General features: G+C 37.0%; 1 protein-coding gene across 7 annotated transcripts in view; it reads left to right on the top strand.

The window, feature by feature from the left end:
* The window catches only part of PPP3CA (protein phosphatase 3 catalytic subunit alpha), a 316719-nt gene that overhangs the window by 255062 nt on the left and 43910 nt on the right, over positions 1-17747 (top strand). For all 7 annotated transcript variants that reach the window (XM_081597128.1, XM_081597109.1, XM_081597118.1 and 4 more), the window contains 3 exons: positions 480-619; positions 10064-10141; positions 12703-12797. In XM_081597128.1, coding sequence (XP_081453254.1) covers positions 480-619; positions 10064-10141; positions 12703-12797 — 313 coding nt within the window. The remainder of the gene's footprint in view (positions 1-479; positions 620-10063; positions 10142-12702; positions 12798-17747) is intronic.

Here is a 17747-nt window from a genome sequence, read left to right as displayed (position 1 = left end):
AAGTTGTTCCCTATCCTGATATCTCAATCACATTTCAGTGGGAGGCAGTAACAAAAATTTCCCCCAAAATCAAATCGAGTAAAAGCTTCTCAAGAAATGAAACACAGGTAGAACATCAGTTGGTAACAACTAAAACACTTGGCTAGATTTAAAAAAAAAGAAGAAGAAGAGAAAGACAAAGAGGAAATCAGGAGAAAGGGAAAACAGAGTGGGAACTAGAGAGGCGAGAGGGAGGTATAAGGTGAAATGAAGGCAGATAATAAATGAGTATCAGGAAGAAGAAGGAAGGAAAATGGGAGAAAGAGGTGAGGAGAAGAATGGGGAGGAACGACCTCAGAACAGGAGAGAGGTTGGGGAGGTCACTCTGCACAGAGACTGGGAAGCAAAGATGGTTTTTGTGAAATGCTGGTTTCTTCTATTTTCTAAGTTCCAACTTTCCAAAGATTAGTATTTTGCTCTCTGTCTTCTATTTTTCTTAGTTAGACCGATTCAAAGAACCACCTGCTTATGGACCTATGTGTGATATCCTGTGGTCAGACCCGCTGGAGGATTTTGGAAATGAGAAGACTCAGGAACATTTCACTCACAACACAGTCAGGGGGTGTTCATACTTCTACAGGTGAGGTCGGAGAGCTCCACCTCCTGGAGCGTGTGGCATTCGTAACTGTTGTCATTGATCAGTCCATGTATTTGATTTATTTGTTATGTGTGTAACTTTTCTAGCAAACAAATATAAATGAAGGTTCGCTTTGAAAGCCTGGTTCAGATAGATTCTTAGCCCCTGAAAAATAAAAATATAAATAAATAAATTGATAGATAAATAAATGGATGTATCGATATAGACATATAGGTACACTATCCGTGAAGAAAAGAAAAAGCATAAAAGAGGCAAGTAATTTCATGACGTCAAGGCAGCTGAAGAAGTTAGTAGAGTTTAGGAGAAAGTTGGTTCTGTTTCAAGAACCATGGGGAAAAAAATCCAGTGCCAGCCTCGATTTTTTTTTTTTCATTCAATTATGTAATCACTTAAAAATGTTTTTTACAAGTTTTCATATCTTAAACCAGAAAAACAATTTTAAATTGGTTAACTAAATTATTTTCAGGTTATCCTTAAATTTTCTTAAGTTCATCAGACTTCCTGAATAATTAATTAATTAGCAGCAACTCAGTATATAAGTACTACCGTAAATTTATCTTTAGCACTTGACAAGCCATGTTGACAAAATTTTTGTAGTAATGTTTCTGTTTGCAAATGTACGGAGATTTCCCCATACCCGTAACATTTCAGAGCACTTCAGAAAGAAGTCAACAACTCAGTTAGGATTTTTGGATGTCCACATGATCTTCCTGATATCTTATTTTACCTCAGTTTTAGCCGACTGCATTTTATTACCCACAGTTTCACTAGGTTCCCTTATCAGACGTACAGTTGGATATGAAAGTGGCCAGAATGAAAATGCAAAAGAGATTATGGAGAAGTTGAGAATTTAAGTTCTAGAATACGGTGTGGTTCTTTTGTTTTTTTTTCTCTTAACTGAAAAATCATACCCAATAGTCATTGAAGTTTACACTTAATTCCTGCCCTGGCAGCTAAGCTAACGATCAGACTGGAAGAACTCTGTGAACTGCATCCAACTACACATCTTTCATCTCTTGAGTAAGCAGATATCATCCTCCTGCGTAACACTGATCAGAGTTTATTCTGAACATTTTGTTCCATACATTGTTTCCCTGATGGGGCAAAAAAGTTTCCTTTTGCTTATCTGTTGTTGTGATTGAGAAATTGAAGTTTGTGAACAGAAAATCTTGTTCACTGTAAAGCATCATTCAAAGAATAGTCTTTGTTTTAAATATTAAGAGTTTTGTTCCAAACCTCTTTATCAGAAAGTTTGCAATTCATTTCTAAGTTTTGGAAACTTTGGCTAAAATAGAGGCATGGTATAGTATTTCTGAAAAGCCTGAAGATTTCTTTTCAGTAATTAGTTAATTGAGGAGTAATCTTTTATTAAAGACTTCTAACTTTTAGTGAAAAATTGTTTTGTTGAAATACAACTGTATTTGCCAAGTGTTCAATTTTTCAGATCTAGTGTTAAATCCTTAATTATACCAAGAGTGTTTTAATTACCTACTTGATACCACTGAGTTGCGCTTCAATAATACAATATCAAACAAAATATAAACCTCTTGATTTTGATATTAACACATATAGCATTAATTTTTCTTTAATTCATAGTATAACATTCTTCTATTAGCTGAGTTAGCTGTTCAAATATGTCATCTTCTACATAAAGTCCTGTACTGAACTTGTATAAAGCTATTTTTGTTTTGTGACTGTAGACTTAGATGTGTTTACATCAGAGATAAAGTCCATCAACTAGATAATTAGAGGATTATGTGTGCTTTCACACCTTTGTTCTCAACAAAATGATTATTAAACTCATCTCATTAGAGGTTCTTAAGAGATAATGATCATTCGCCATGACAAATGCTGACTGTCAAAATCTACAGCCTGTGTCCTCTGACTAATGGTAAAGCAGTGTGGATTATGTCTTATCTGAAGAAGAGAAAAATGGCTCATGCATTCTTCTAGAACTTTTGGATTCTTTTGTCTTTCGTGCCATCTTGAAGATGTCAGGGCACCTTCTATGGCCATGGTTTATAAAACTGGTCTAGAGCAGGTACAAAGGAACAACAAAATTGATAGAAGAACAATAAAAACAGGTAGAGTTATTGGCAGTTATTACCTGTTTGAGTTATTGGCAGTTACTTTCATCCACAGCTCCCAGTTTTATGTCACATGTGTCTGTAGTTTGTGTATTTAATTTGCTCTTCCACTCTGTCCATGATCTAATGTATTGTCTGGTCAATGGTTTAAATAAAATGAAGTTGCATGGACAAACACACCTAGAAGGATTTGCTGATGCTGCTCACGAGTTATAGAAGACAGTCTATGTGACAGAGGAAGGAATCTCTTTTTGCTCCAGTGCTACTGTTACCTTTAGAACCTTAGACCAGAGTTTACACTCTCAATGACTATAATGTTGAAGTAACTGAAGTACTTGAACCAGCCACGAGTTAGATTGTAAAGATCTGTGAAGATCGTGACAAGTCAGAGGTAAAAATTTCATCTTCATTAGAGCAAATGAAACTGTTGGGCAGACTTGGTGCTTTGGGTTGTTTGCCTTGGATGCATCCTGTGAGCTTCGTGTTCTAGATTTAGCTTGCTCCAGGAGTAAGTTTAACTAAGCATTCTTACATTCCTCTAAGCACTGAGATTTGAAAAACGTCTTGAGGGTCACTTAAAATGTGTTTTTGAAGCTGCAAATGGCAGCTCACTCCAGTCACTGTTGGTTTCTTAATCACAGATCAGCAGCCTTTCTTCTGTTCCCAAGCTGCCCCACTGCTCTTTTGCAATTGGCACTCTTGTCAGCCCTTTCCACCTTGAAATCCTGTGGTCCCTCCTTTTTCACAGATCCTGATTGCCCTCCAACTTATCAGGCAGATCCCTGCCTCTTGCACTGCGTCTTTCTTTGTCTTCCTCCTGTTCTTGACAGTGTTTTCTTCACACTTTACCCAAGAACCTCAGCTGTGTCCTTAGCTTCACCGTAAACTGTGAGCTCTGGTTAGATTACCGGATTTGTGCCTGGTCCATTTATCTGTTTATCGTTCCTGAGCTTGAATTCTCTACTTCTAGTTTTCTGCTGGAATTTTTCATCTTAGATCTTCCTTTGTCACCTTCTATTGAACTCACCTTGCTTGAAGAGGTGTATTATTTACCTTTCCACTGGGGATTTCTCCTGGTTTTTTCTGTTTCTATTAACGGTTTATTTTCCCAGTTATACAGAGTAGCAAATATTTTTTCTTTTTCTTCTTGCATTGAAATCACCACCAACCAGTCATCATATCTTAATGGCCCTCTCTTTAAAATATAACCATCCTGCCTTGCCTCCTTCCCACTCTGAGTTCAAGACCATATTTAGTCTGTTGAAATCATACCTGCTTTCACAGCATCCTTTCCTCCCCTCACCTCAATTCAACTATTCCAGATTCACGGGTATCAAAAATAAACTGACAAATACATTGCAAGATGAGTAGTTCTGTGATAAATGTGGAAGTTATCTCTCTCTCTCATATACACACACACACATATGCACACACCCAACAAGGATGGATGGTGTTTAAGAGACTCCTCATGGTGGAAATACTGTTAGACCTGAGCTTTAAAGGATGAGTAGGATATATCCAACCAGAATCAGTGGTGAAGGCTCTCGCAGGCAGGGAAAGTGGTGAAAAATATGAGGAAAATAATGCTCTGGGAATTCTAGAAAGATGACTACCCAAATGGTCTCACTGGACCTCCAATCCCAAATTATAGGTAGCTGCTTTGGTATACACTAAAGCTGGACCCTCATAGCTAAGCTCTTCTACTCCTGTTTTTATATTATCAACTGGAAACGCTTAAAGACATATACACGATTGTTCATAGCAGCAGTATTCAATAGGCAAGAAATGGAAACAACCCAAATGTCTATTTGAAATGAATAATAAATTGTAGAATATTTATACAGCTAAATACAGCAAATGAGAATGAGTTAACCAAAACTGCACAGAACAACATGGATGAGTGTCACAAGTATAATGATGAGCTGAAGAAACCGGATACTAAAGGGGGTATACTTGGTGATTTCATTGAAATAGGAGTTCAGCATTAGAGAAAGCAGATCTATAACATAAAAAACCAGGATGGTAGTTACCCTTAGTGAGGAGGTAATGGTGACTCAAAGAAGATGTGAAAAGTTGCTGGGGTTCTGGTAATGTTCTTTGTCTTGATACGAATGCTAGTTACAAGGGTGTCCAGTTGTAATTGACTGATTTGTGCAGTTTTGTGTATCAATTTGTCATCTTCTCATTTGAGCAGTTTTCTGTTAAAGTGTTGTACTTCAATAAAAGTTTGCCTTAAATAAAATTCGCTCACTGCTCCTCAGGCACCTGGCAGCCAGGAGCAAGAAAGGGCTTAAACTCTGGTGAAGTTCTGGCAGGAAGAGTTGGAACCCTACCAGACTTGATCCTTAGTGGGCAAAATGAAATTAGTTACAGCACCCTTGGGCAGAGAGAAAAACACAGCATGTCCTAGGAAACGATAGTCTTGACATCATCCAGGCAGCACCAGGACATCCCAGGGCTAATAATCCATTGGCAGGTCCCAAGGAGCAGAGAGGGAGCTGGGCAGGAGAGTGAGTCCTCCATCCTACCGGGCTGAGAGTGACTGAGGCACCAAGGAGGTGAATGGAAGCTTTCTCTTGGTCCACTGGCAAGGGATTGCAGGCTGACTGCCTCTGCTTTGCTGAAGCCAATGAGGGAGAGAAACCCTTTGCATCTCTCACTTATGTAACTGTTCATATTGAGGCTACTACAACAATTGCATATGAGCATCAGTAAGCTGACAAATTGCTGCTGAGCATTTAGGATATGAGGACAAATAAAAGTGTCTGTCTCTTAAGGCATTCATTCACTGTTACTGGAGAGCAGATGTAGAAACATAAATTACACTGCAGCATGACAAGTGATATATTAGATTCATATGTTATGGGAACATGGTGGATGCAGCAATTTTGTACACCTCAGGGTGAGGTAGGTTTGAAGGGAAGGTTTCCCAAGTGATAATTTAGCTCAGGCTTGACAGAAAAGTGTTCCTTCACGAAGAAACAAACAAACAAGCACAGGGAAAGGATATGCAAAGGCATAGGAGCATAAAATAGCCATTTTAATAATGCTTGCTGGATGTTAGCATGGTTAAAGCATCTGAAATCTACAAGATTTATTTCAGGGTCTAAAATATATTTTAACATAACCAGAAACAAAAATAAGAGAATCAGCAGAATGAGTCTAGTCTAGTAAGAGCTATTTGCTCTGATGCCAAAACAGTTTTTTCTATCATTTCTCATGATTTTGTCTTTTCTACTTCACCTTTGCTCATGCTCAGTCTCCTTCCTATTCCTCTTTTTTTTGGGGTGGAATTCTAGCACCTTAACCTGTTTACTAATCCCTGTAAGTCATTGTCTCTGAGATATAACACAAGTCACAACTAATAAATGGAACAGCTACTGCTGGAATCTGGAGTTGCTGACTCACCATTCATTCTGTGGTGTATTCTTCCCTCCACACCATGGTGGTGGGGAGACAAATAGGAGACATTGCTGAATGTCTACTGCTATGGGCCAGGCTCTGGTCTAGGACGTCTACATATATTGCTACCTCATTTAATCTTCATCTCAGTTCTATGAAATAAGTAATACTGTCTGCATTTGGTAATTCAGGCTCAAAAAAGTGGAAAAATAACCTAAACGTAAGAATGAGCCTCACTATTCCATGGAAATTTCCACCTTGTTTCCTACTCAGAGAAGATGCAGTTTCTAGTGCTTAAGGAGTACTCACATTCCAATAGAAAAAAAAAAATAAGAAGCATAAAAGAATACAATAACTTCTTCCCCCAAATACAGCTACTGCTGCTGCTGCTAAGTTGCTGCAGTCGTGTCTGACTCTGTGCGACCCCATGGACAGCAGCCCTCCAGGCTCCCCTGTCCACAGAACTCTCCAGGCAAGAACACTGTACTGGGTTGCCATTTCCTTCTCCAATGCATGCATGCATGCTAAGTCGCTTCAGTCGTGTCTGACTCTGTGCGACTCTATGGACAGCAGCCCTTCACGCTCCTCTGTCCACACGATTCTCCAGGTAAGAATACTGGAGTGTGTTGCCGTTTCCTTCTCCCAAATATAGGTACACATTGTGGTAAATGAATATCACAAAGCTGAAAGCATCCCTGGCCTTTACCAACCCTTGAAGCAAGTGTTGTTGCAAGACATGCTCAGGACACAGTTAGATGAAACCTTTCCAGCAAAATCACTCTTGCAGATAGGTTGTTCCTGAAAATGTGCCCGTGTGGAAGTGCATGGTGGGGGGCTGAGATCCAGCCCACCTTCTGCTCAGAAGGCTCAGCCATGGCCCCTTTTTGGACTCATCAGCCTGGAGGAAGAGACTCTTTCTTGGTGAGCTTAGAAGCATCACCTTAGTAATGAAAAGAGAAGGAAAGACAAGAAAAAAGATCTCGTACCAGAGAAAGATTTTTCTAAAAAGATTTCCTCAGACCCACATGCTTTGTTTCTGGCTTTTTAATGTCTCTATAAAACTTTACTGTTGTATCTTTAATGTAGCTTTTTAATTTAAATTATGTGTTTTCTTTTCCTACCTAGTGGATTACATCTTCAGAACAGAAACCATTCCTTGCACTTATCATGCCACCCTCCTGGTGTCTCATAACAAATGGGGGAAAAAATCACCAATAAGTCTTTGATAAATTATTGATGAATTAATGATTTTCCAACTCTCTCTGTGTTGTTTAACGTGTTCTGAACTCTGCTTTTCCTACCACTCTACATTTATGTTTTTAAATGCTTTTCAGCTAAACACTTTGTGGTTTATTCCCATTTATATTTCCATGAAAATATGGTAGAAGATTTTTATCTCTGATTAAAGAAATTATTATTTAGAAAAATGTTTGTAATTCTGAGGAAGTTCAAGTATGAGATTATACATGCTTTTGCATTTTGAAATATCTTCTTCAAAACGAGTTTGTTCCAAGTAATAATGCAAGTGTTCCTCACTTAAAGCTATTAACCTAGCAAATTACTGCTATGTTAATTTTATCTTCTTCAGATTTTCATTAAAAATGACATATAGTTCCATAGGAGGAAACTTATATTAAACATGTAAGGTATCAAACTTTAGCATGAAGAAAATATATTAAAATTATATTTTCGTAAGACTAGGTAAGTTCTTCCAAAAGGAAAAAAGAGATAAAAAAAGAGCAGCCAAGCCATTTGCCCAAAGGAAATAAGTAACAAACCTAGACAGACAACCTTTGTCTTACAGTGGTACAAGGCAATAAAGTGTCTTTCTAAAGAACCATTGTCAGGGCACATGAGATGTAAGTACACTGCTTAAAGAGATAGGGAAGGAGCATGTATTGAGTGCCCTTGGCTGGGCATTTTATAGCTTAATATGTAACAAGCAAATGTACTATATTTTGAAGACCAACCAGTGTCTCTGAAATTAAGGTGTCTTTTGTTGACACACTGGTCTGGAAAGGTGGTAGGTATACTCACCTTCTCCCAAAGTAGAGCTGTCTTTGAAGACATATGTTGGTCAACTCATAATCTAGGTACCCTGTGGATGTATTTCCATGTAGACATTTGGGGAACCATCTCCTCAAGTTGGTAAATCATGCTAATGTTCATCAATTAGATGGTTTATTAATTTATTGGGATGACCTGGAACACTGGGAAGTGAAGCCCTCATGGATGTCTCCTCTTTATCTCTCCCTAGTGAATTGCTAGAATATTCTTGAAAACACATATATGCACACTCAGACACATGCACACAAATATGTGTGCACAGGCACAAAGACTGTTTTTGATTTCAGGTCAAAAAACAGAATCCTGTTTATCATTAGTATCTCTGCAATGGTATGCCATTGGTATTTTTTTCCTATTCATCAGAGAATTCTTAGAAAATCTGTAGCATAGAAGCTATTTTCATCTTTTATTTTACAATAAATTATTTAAGTGACATATATTATTTCCCCAAAGAGCTTCTTTTATAATTGGGAATTGTTTACTATAGTATATGTTGTTGTTCAGTCACTCAGTCGTGTCCGACTATTTGAGACCCCATAGACAACAGCACACCCCAGCTTCCCTGTCCTTCACCATGTCCCAGAGCTTGCTCAAGTTCATGTCCATTGAGTCACTGATACCATCCAACCATCTCATCCTCTGTCTTCTGAGAAAGGTTCTAGTAGTTTAGATTCTAGTGAATATCTGTAGTTGTTTATATTTAAACAAGCATCAGTTTGCTATCCCTTGATTTGAATTATCTAAAATGTATTTCTTTTAAGATATACATTTTCTCATTAAAAATTCTTGGAGCAGAGATAAAGTGATTGCAAAAGATTTTCCATGTTTAGTTTATAATTTCAATTTCATTTTTAATTATGTTTCCATCTTGGTTTTGAGACTTTCTTAATAGACAAAATCATCTTTATTGTATATTTGATATTTTTATTGAGTCACAATCAAGAATAAGCCTTAAGATAAAATTCTGTTGGTCATATTTAAAGTACACATTTTTAAATCTTGTGAATTTCATAATTTTGTTTAAATTTTGAATGACATATTCAGTTGACTTACCCATAAAGATGTTGACAATATGACTTCTCAGAAGACTTACTCTCTGCCATTCCCTAGCTCAGTCCTTTCTGTCAGGCTCCCAAGCAGGCACCCAAATACATATAGGGGAGTATTTGAGAAAATGGGGGTTTATATTTTAAATTCCACTCTCATGTTATATTTATACTTCTGTTCACTTTATGGTTAGATATAGACTTGATAATATTGATTTTGTCTATGAGTGGATACTTTTTCCAATTTATACACCTCCAGCTCTTCAGAAGTGTAGCTGTATGGACTCCCCTGGCTGTCCAGGTGGTTAGGACTCCATGCTTCAACTGCTGGGGGCCCAGGTTCGATCGTTGGTCTGGGAACTAAGATCCTGCAAGCCTCCTAGCACAACCTAAATAAACAAATAAATAAATAGAAATACAGCTATAGGCAGATGTAAACTACTATATACAGAATGGATGAGCAGCAAGGCCTCACTGTATGGCATAGGATACTATATTTAATATACTGTTATAAACCATAATGGAAAAGAAAATAAAAATGTATATATATATATGCATATATATATATATAATTGAATCACTTTGCTGTACAGCAGAAATTAAAACATCAACTATACTTCAATAAAAAAAAAAAATGAAAGTATAGCTATAGGTATTTTTTCTGCCACAGGGGAACACCTGTCCTTAGAACCAAGAAGTTTTTCTCATAAATGTTGCATGTTTGATTACGCTTGATCAGATCACATAGATCTGGATGTTATAGAAAAGGTGCTCTTGATGATTTTCTAACAGATGCTTCTCTTTTCTTTCTCTCTCTCTGGCAGTTACCCGGCTGTATGTGAATTCTTGCAGCACAATAACTTGTTATCTATCCTCCGAGCTCATGAAGCCCAAGATGCAGGGTGAGCGGTCTTGTGGGTTTATGAAAACCATGCATTGCTTTGTCATTCCTTCATGTGTTTGGCTGTGGAAGTTCCCTTTGCCAAACTCTCTCCTTGAAGGATTAGATCTAAAAATTGCCTTCTGGTGTCATAGGTATGGCGGGATCCTGAGGAATAAGTGGTTGCAGGTGTGCTGTAAAGTCCCCTTTTAAGTGCTCTGCTAGCTTTTTAGGAGCCCCTGATGGCTCAGACAGAAAAGAGTCTGCCTGCAATGTGGGAGACCTGGTTTTGATCCCTGTGTCGGGAAGATCCTCTGGAGAAGGAAATGGCAACCCACTCCAGTATTCTTGCCTGGAGAATCCCATGGACATGGGGTCGCGAAGAGTCGGACACGACTGAGCGACTTCACTTTCACTTTATGAACAGGTAGAATTTTCAACTGGGTGTTTTAAGCACAGTGAGGCCACCTCTTCCTATTTCTTTCAGTTTCTGCTCTTACCTTTGTCCTGTGAGTAAATTACCAGCTACTTTTCAGTCAGCCACGTTGGTTTGAATTACACATTAGTATTTAACAGAGATTGCATTGTCATGCTCTTGTTTAAAGAATATTATTCCTGATCCCTGTTAAGTTTTAAAGGGCAAAAACAGAGACATTCAAATGATGGGGAAACTTCTGTGTTCTAACTCACAAGTACATAACATGATTTTGTAACGGCTGGTAAATTTTTAAAATGTAAACAGATTGTAAAGACATAGAAATTTTAAAAATATCAGATATGCATTCTGATGGTACATTAAATCTACATTTGGGATACAGGCATGGGGGAAATAAGCATAATTAACTTTAGGATTTGAAGTCCAATACCCTTCCCAGTAAGCTCCACTGAAAGGCACTGTTTTGCCTTAAATGCTTAAACTCATTCCTTCACATTCTAAATTTTCTGAAAAGGAGGAACATTTATTTTTATAACCTGTGTACTGAAATCAGAAATTTAGATGCCAGCATTCTGAAGTAAACCCAAGCCTGTGAAGGTTCTGAATCAAGGCAGATCCTAAATTTTTTTCAAAATTAGCTTTTCTCAAGCAATCAATCAACAAGTATGAACTGATCCAATATTGTACACTCAGTGCTCTTGTAGCTGATATTTGCAGTAATCTATTGATATACCCAGCCAATCAAGTCCTCAAATAATCTTTTTCACTTTGGGGGCAATGGTGTCACCATTGTTTTTTGGCTGACTGTCCCAATTGAACATGTTCATAGCATGTTTATCTTAATCCCACAATAGACCTGAAATCCATCTGCTTACTTGAAAATAGGTTAAGTGTGTCAGTTAAAATCAACAAATATATTTGTTTCAAATGAGCAGTTGATTGATTCATTAGGAAAAATTGAGGTTGCATCATCCAGGTTCTTTGTTTTTATTTGTTGTTAAGTAAGCACAGTCAGCCACAATTTATAAAGTCAGGACACTAGGATTAAGAGTGTCACCATCTTTTACATTCTGATTTTCTGCCAACAAAGCTCAGTTCCATAAGCAGAATAGATACTTTGAAGCCATTCCGAAAGATTTTTAAGAGGGTTTTGTCTCCTGGGGAAAGTAGTATCAAAATATTTGTAGAATTAGAATTTTAAGGTAAATATTTATCTATCTAAAGGTACTGTTTGAGGCCCATTTAGAACTCAGCTAAATCAGGCATGATTAGGCTGCCAGAAATTACTGACACAGAACAACCAAAGAATGATAAAATTTTGTTTTGCACTTTAGGAATTTTTCTAAATTGATATTCCTGAAATCTGTCATGTAGAAGTCATGAGATACCTTTTCACCTTGATGGAAAAGAACCAAATCTCCTGTATTTTTTGATTATTTGAGGACTAGAGTCCTATTTTTGTCTCAGTGGGAGAAAAACAACTGGATTGTTGATTTATTTCCAAAGATCTTGAAGATGTTTCATTACTGATTGAATGTTTATCTGCTGAGATAATAATCTTTGACCTACAGATAGATACCAGAGGAGACTGGTAATAAATAAAATTCTAAAACAGAAGCAATTTCAGCTTGTAAAACCCATATGTTTAACCAGATTTTTTTAAAAAGCAAATCAGCCTAGGCATAATGGATTTATATAACCATAATAGAATATTATAGATAAATAGAATAATCAGTTTGGTAATTAGTGGTAAAGTTTATATAGTATTCTGCTTATTTAGTCTTTTTATGTTAAAAATATTGGCATGAAAAGCATGGTAGGTCAGTTATCTATGTGCAAAAAGTGACCTCTATCCTCTCTATTGAACATTTAGAAATGTATGATTTTTCACTGAATTCCAGCCTCCCTGGGTCTACTAACCTTGGAAAAGACCTATTTGGAAATTGTACATATGACTGTGTGTTTTCATTGTCACCCTGAAATGAGTTGAAATCTCTGTGTAACAGACTTTAGTGAGAAAATTTTGTTTAACGTTACATAATTGAATTCTCTTGAATAATAAAACTTTAATTTTCTATTTCTAAATCTATAATGTGATATTTTTTTCATACTTAGCCTTGTTTTGACTTGCTTTTGATTGTTTTTAGGTACCGCATGTACAGGAAAAGCCAAACAACAGGCTTCCCTTCTCTCATTACAATTTTTTCAGCACCAAATTACTTAGATGTATACAATAACAAGGGTGAGTGTTTTCAAATCCCTCTGTATAGTATGTGCTATAACTCTTAAGTTCTCTTTTGGTTTGGTTTTAATTAAGCATTTTTAGTCATTCTTTTTCTCCTTACTTCTTCATTTATTATCTGATGAAAATGTTGTGATTATCTTCAGAGCTCCAGATTCAGTTGGTCAGAAGTGGGGCCCAGGCACTGTTACTTTTTAATTGTTCTCTAGGAGACTCTAAGGTATAGGAGGGTTGAAGCTACTGTTCTGATAGGTATAGGCTTTCAAAGAAAGAACAACTGAAAAGTAATCCAAAATCATGCTTCTTAAGAAGGACAGGGATTTAAATAAGAATGATGGGAATGCCACATGTAGAGGATTGAGAAAAATAAGCAAACAGAAACTATAGCTTGAAATCCAAATTCAAATTTCATCTATTGAGACCCTACCACTAATCAGATCTTGTGCTAGGTAAGTATATTACTTTTAAATACTTAAATGTCATTTCTTTTTAAAAATTTGAATTAAACTTTAAATATCATGTCCCCCGCAGAGTAAGTCTCTATGGTAATTGCCTTGCCCAAGGTCACTCAGTCAGGTAGTGATGAACCTTAACAGGATGACAAAGGAGCATGAAGGGCTACAGTCCATAGAATCGCAAGAGTCAGACAGGACTGACGACGACTGAGCAACAACAACAGTCAAACACTGAAGTCCGTTCAACAAGGGATGATTTTTCTAGAATGATCAGGGAGGGCCTTGTTTAAGATAAAATATCATCTGAACGTGGAAGAATGGTTAGCGTTTGATTAGAAAGAGGAGAAAATAAAGTCAAAGCCACTGTTTTTGCAACTTGTTTCTTTTTCAGCAGCAAACACTTTGTTTTCCAAACCAAAATCTCAATCTTGAAGCCTCTTGTGTAAAATCAGTAAGAAGTAGTTCCCTTCGATTGGAAAAGCCTTCTCCATCTTCTACCAAAAATTCCCTTGTGGTACAAATAAGAAATGCAAGAACTCAGTAGGTTGTCTTCATGACCCACTGTGATCGTATTATTTACCAAAAGTATATAAAATATGAACACTTATGTTTATATTGTTTTATAGCATTAAGCATTTTTTTTTCTGTTACATCTAGTGAAGACAGTGCCCAAATGAATAATTTTCTTGACAGAGATTGATTACTAAGTAGCATGTACTATACTTACAAGCTTTCTAAAAATTAAATTTAAAAAAAAAAATCAAAAAAGGAGAGAGAGAGAGAGAAAACTGGGATTTTACTCCATGGAAACAGACATAGCCTTTATCCATTCATCAAAATGCTAAGCAGTGCAGTTTTGCTTGAGACCAATAGCGATTTCTCGAATAAGATATGCATTGCTTCTTTGTCTATGGTTCTGATTTAACAAGGTAGAAACCTAAAAAACAATAGACATCAGGGCTTTGCTCTCTTTGAGGTTCTGTGGTTCTTTCTCTTTTGCCTTTAGGGCAGACCACAATCTCCCAGGGAGGGGATAGAAGCATTTCATTTTGGGAACCTTTTCATAAAAGAAGAAAGTCTCCTGAGAGAAAAAGATAAACTGATAGGAAGAAGAAAGATATATTCTTCAGTTTGAGCACAGTTTCAAAAGACTTTTGTGTAAAATCTCTAAAGTACTTTCAAGCTATTATGCTAACACTGTGTACAGTATGTGGGAGTGGGAGTTAGTTATTCACTGTTGAAGGGAGGATTTGAATAAAATAAATGTTAACGAGAATTTTAAAAGGCAGTGCAGTAAAACTGGGCTGCAAGCACCTTCAGAACACAATCAGTGGAAAGAAAGAATGGTGAAGAATTTCTGAGTTAACCATTTGATTCTTAGAAACAGATGACCATAAAGGCCTCTGGAATTATAACCTCGTAGTTTTGGTTTGATTTTTAAAACTCTTGTGAATTAAGGCAGCAGTAATAGCTCTCTGGAAAAATGAAAGAATAAGAAAAACTAAGTTTATTCTGCCATCTCTTTTTTGATTGAAGTATAGTTGATTTACAGTGTCATGTTAGTTTCAAGTATACAGCAAAATGATTCAGTTATACATATATATATTTTTTCTTTTTCAGACTCTTTGCCCATATAGGTTATTATAATATACTGAATAGAGTTCCCTGTGCTATACAGTAGGTCCTTGTTGGTTATCCTATATATGGTAGTGTGTATCTGTTAATCCCATTCTCCTAATTTATCCCTCCCCTCCTGCCCTCTTTGGTAACCATAAGTTTGTTTTCTATCTCTGTAAGTCTGTTCTGTCTAAAAACTGATAATAATCCTATGATCAGCCTTATGTTTAAATGTCCAATAGTTCTGATTAGTAGTTCACACTTGCCTGCGATTAAAAAGGGCTTTTAGAACTCAGTGAGGACTGTACATGTCCCATCCCCTGCTTCATCCCATGGCCCACTTCAATCCATTCCACTCTTATCTTTTCCAGTCTGCACTAACACAGGCAAACAGCTCGCCCATCTTCCTTCTTCGGTTTCCTCATTCTGACAAGCCCTGCTTACTCCTGTGAGAAGCCAGGGCCAAAGATGTAGCTCTGAATTACAGCTTTGCCATCAAACAACTAACTCATCTAAATTTATTGACAAATGGTGACATCTCTGTAAAAGGAGAAAAAAATTTCTTTTGTGAATAATAGATGAAATTACTTTGAGACAGAATGTTGTGCACTATTAAGATATTATCATCACTGAATATTTTATGTTGCTCTAACAACGTTACGTGTCTGAGTGGGATTTCCCCGTAGCTGGCAGCATACTCCTCCTCTTCAGCTTCATAGTTATGATTTTACTTTATGGGTCAGTCTGCCTTGGTGACCTATGTCTCTGCTTCCCTCTGTGTGAACCCTTTACTTTAGCCAGATTACTCTGCTCATTGTCCTGAACAACTTTCGGCTTTCCTGTTCACATTTTTTCCCACCCACTTCTTTCCATATCTATCTAGAATACTTGTCTTGCTCTTCTCTTCCCATCAAAATGGACTAGACCCCCTCTAGTCTTTCTGCTGGTTGGTCTTCTCTTAACACCTGCAGTACCAATCATTTGCCCTTGTATTTAGCATTTACTTGTGTTTCTTGTTAGCTTTTCCATGCATTCCTGTAAATTCCCAATCATATTATAATTAGTTTGAATCAGAGGCTTTTTGATACACATTATAAAGTCAAATAGCATGCCTTATGCTTGGTACACAGCCAATATATGCATTGATCAAAACATTTTCTTTCTGGGAACTAATAGCAGATAGTGCCCAAAAGTATCCTATCAGTATTGACCCTCAGAGCTTTAGCTCTCTTTAAATTACTGCTGTAACCAGTGCTGAACTGATATCCTTTCTCAGTTGGAGTTAAACATGTGCAGAGCACTTAGCACCTTTGGATTGTTTTTCTCCTGTGAAGATGTTGCTCTAAGGGAAAAGCGATTTCACAATTATCCAGGTACACTCAACAGAAGAAAAATGCAGTAATGGCATGTAGCTACTTCTTCTCCCCCTCTTTCTCCTCCTCATTCTTTTTCTTCTTTTTCAAAATAATTTTCCACCATATGAAAATGACTTCAACCTCATCCACATGCAACAAACCTTTATTGAGAACTAACTGTATACCAACTACCATACCTGGTACTAGGAATATAAAATAAACAAGACAGACATGGTCCTTTCTGTAGTGGGGTTTATAATCTAGTAGTGTGATAGATGTTCAGTAAAGAATTTCACCAATAATTATGTAAGTATATTTACAAAATCCTACAAAGAAAAGAGTGGTATGCAAGGAGAGTGGAAATTAGCTGGTGGCAGCCAAAAAAAAGCTTAACTGAGAAAGTGACACATAAGCAATCTCAGAGTGAAATCTCTCAGTGTTAAAAAGTACAATGGCAGATGTGAATTCTGCTGTAAACGGTTCAGTTTAGCTGAAAAATATAATAAACCTGTTTTAAAAAGTGTCTTTTAAACCTTGATGTCTCTGGTGATTATACCTGTGCTTCAAAAATATCAAAATTGTAGTAGATTCCCATGTGATGCCAGTTTTCCATAGTTCAGATGAGTTTTCATATGGGTGAGTAAGTGGCTCGATGGGCGGATATATGCCATGAAAGTGTTAGTCACTCAGTCATGTCTGGCTTTCTATGACCCCATGGACTGTAGCCCACCAGGCTCCTCTGTCCATGGAATTCTTCAAGCAAGAATACTGGAGTGGGTAGCCATTCTCTTCTCCAGGGGATCTTCCTAACCCAGGTATCAAACCTTGGTCTCATGCACAGCAGGCTGATTCTTTACCATCGGAGCCACCAGGGAAGCCTTGGATATATAGACCAGGAGCACACAGCTCAGTTCTAAGAAAAATTACTGATGGTAAAATGAGGTAGTTAAGTAAGATTTATTAAATAAAATGTATTTTGGATTTGAGAGGAAAATCTAAATGGTTACGTAACTAATGTAGTATCCGACCAAAGATTAAAATGACAACTAGGAAAAAAGTCAATTCAGTGTTAAAGTAGCTGAAGGAAGGATGGACAAGAAAAGAATTGTTCACTAGAATTTTGAAAGGTTTTTTTTTTTTTTCACAAAAGTCTACCCTTTTTAGAAAAAAACCATATTATAATATTTGAAACTTGAAACTTGACAGCTTGATAGAATTGCTTAACGAAAAGTATTGTAGTCTTACCAGAGCTTGCAATTTCAACATCCTTGAATATTTTCCAATCAAAAAGTAGACAGGGGCTTCAGGAAGACAAGCATTTATAAATTAAAAGATAATGTATACTTGGCAGGAAGATATCATTGTAAGAGAGGGTTGAATTGTTAATGTAATGAACCCAGGTAGGCGTCTGATTGGCAGTCATGATTTGAATTCCAGGAGCAAAGGCAGCATATCTGATGGCAACTTGCCTTGCAGCTCTCCCAGCAGGGGCTCTCAGTCCTCAGGGACCCACCAGCATCACA

Source organism: Giraffa tippelskirchi, chromosome 1 (assembly GCF_054371585.1).
Source record: "Giraffa tippelskirchi isolate mGirTip1 chromosome 1, T2T-mGirTip1v1.2.pri, whole genome shotgun sequence".
Classification (NCBI taxonomy): domain Eukaryota; kingdom Metazoa; phylum Chordata; class Mammalia; order Artiodactyla; family Giraffidae; genus Giraffa; species Giraffa tippelskirchi.
The sequence above is the reverse complement of the archived record's forward strand: the minus strand, read 5'-3'. Positions and strand labels throughout refer to the sequence as shown.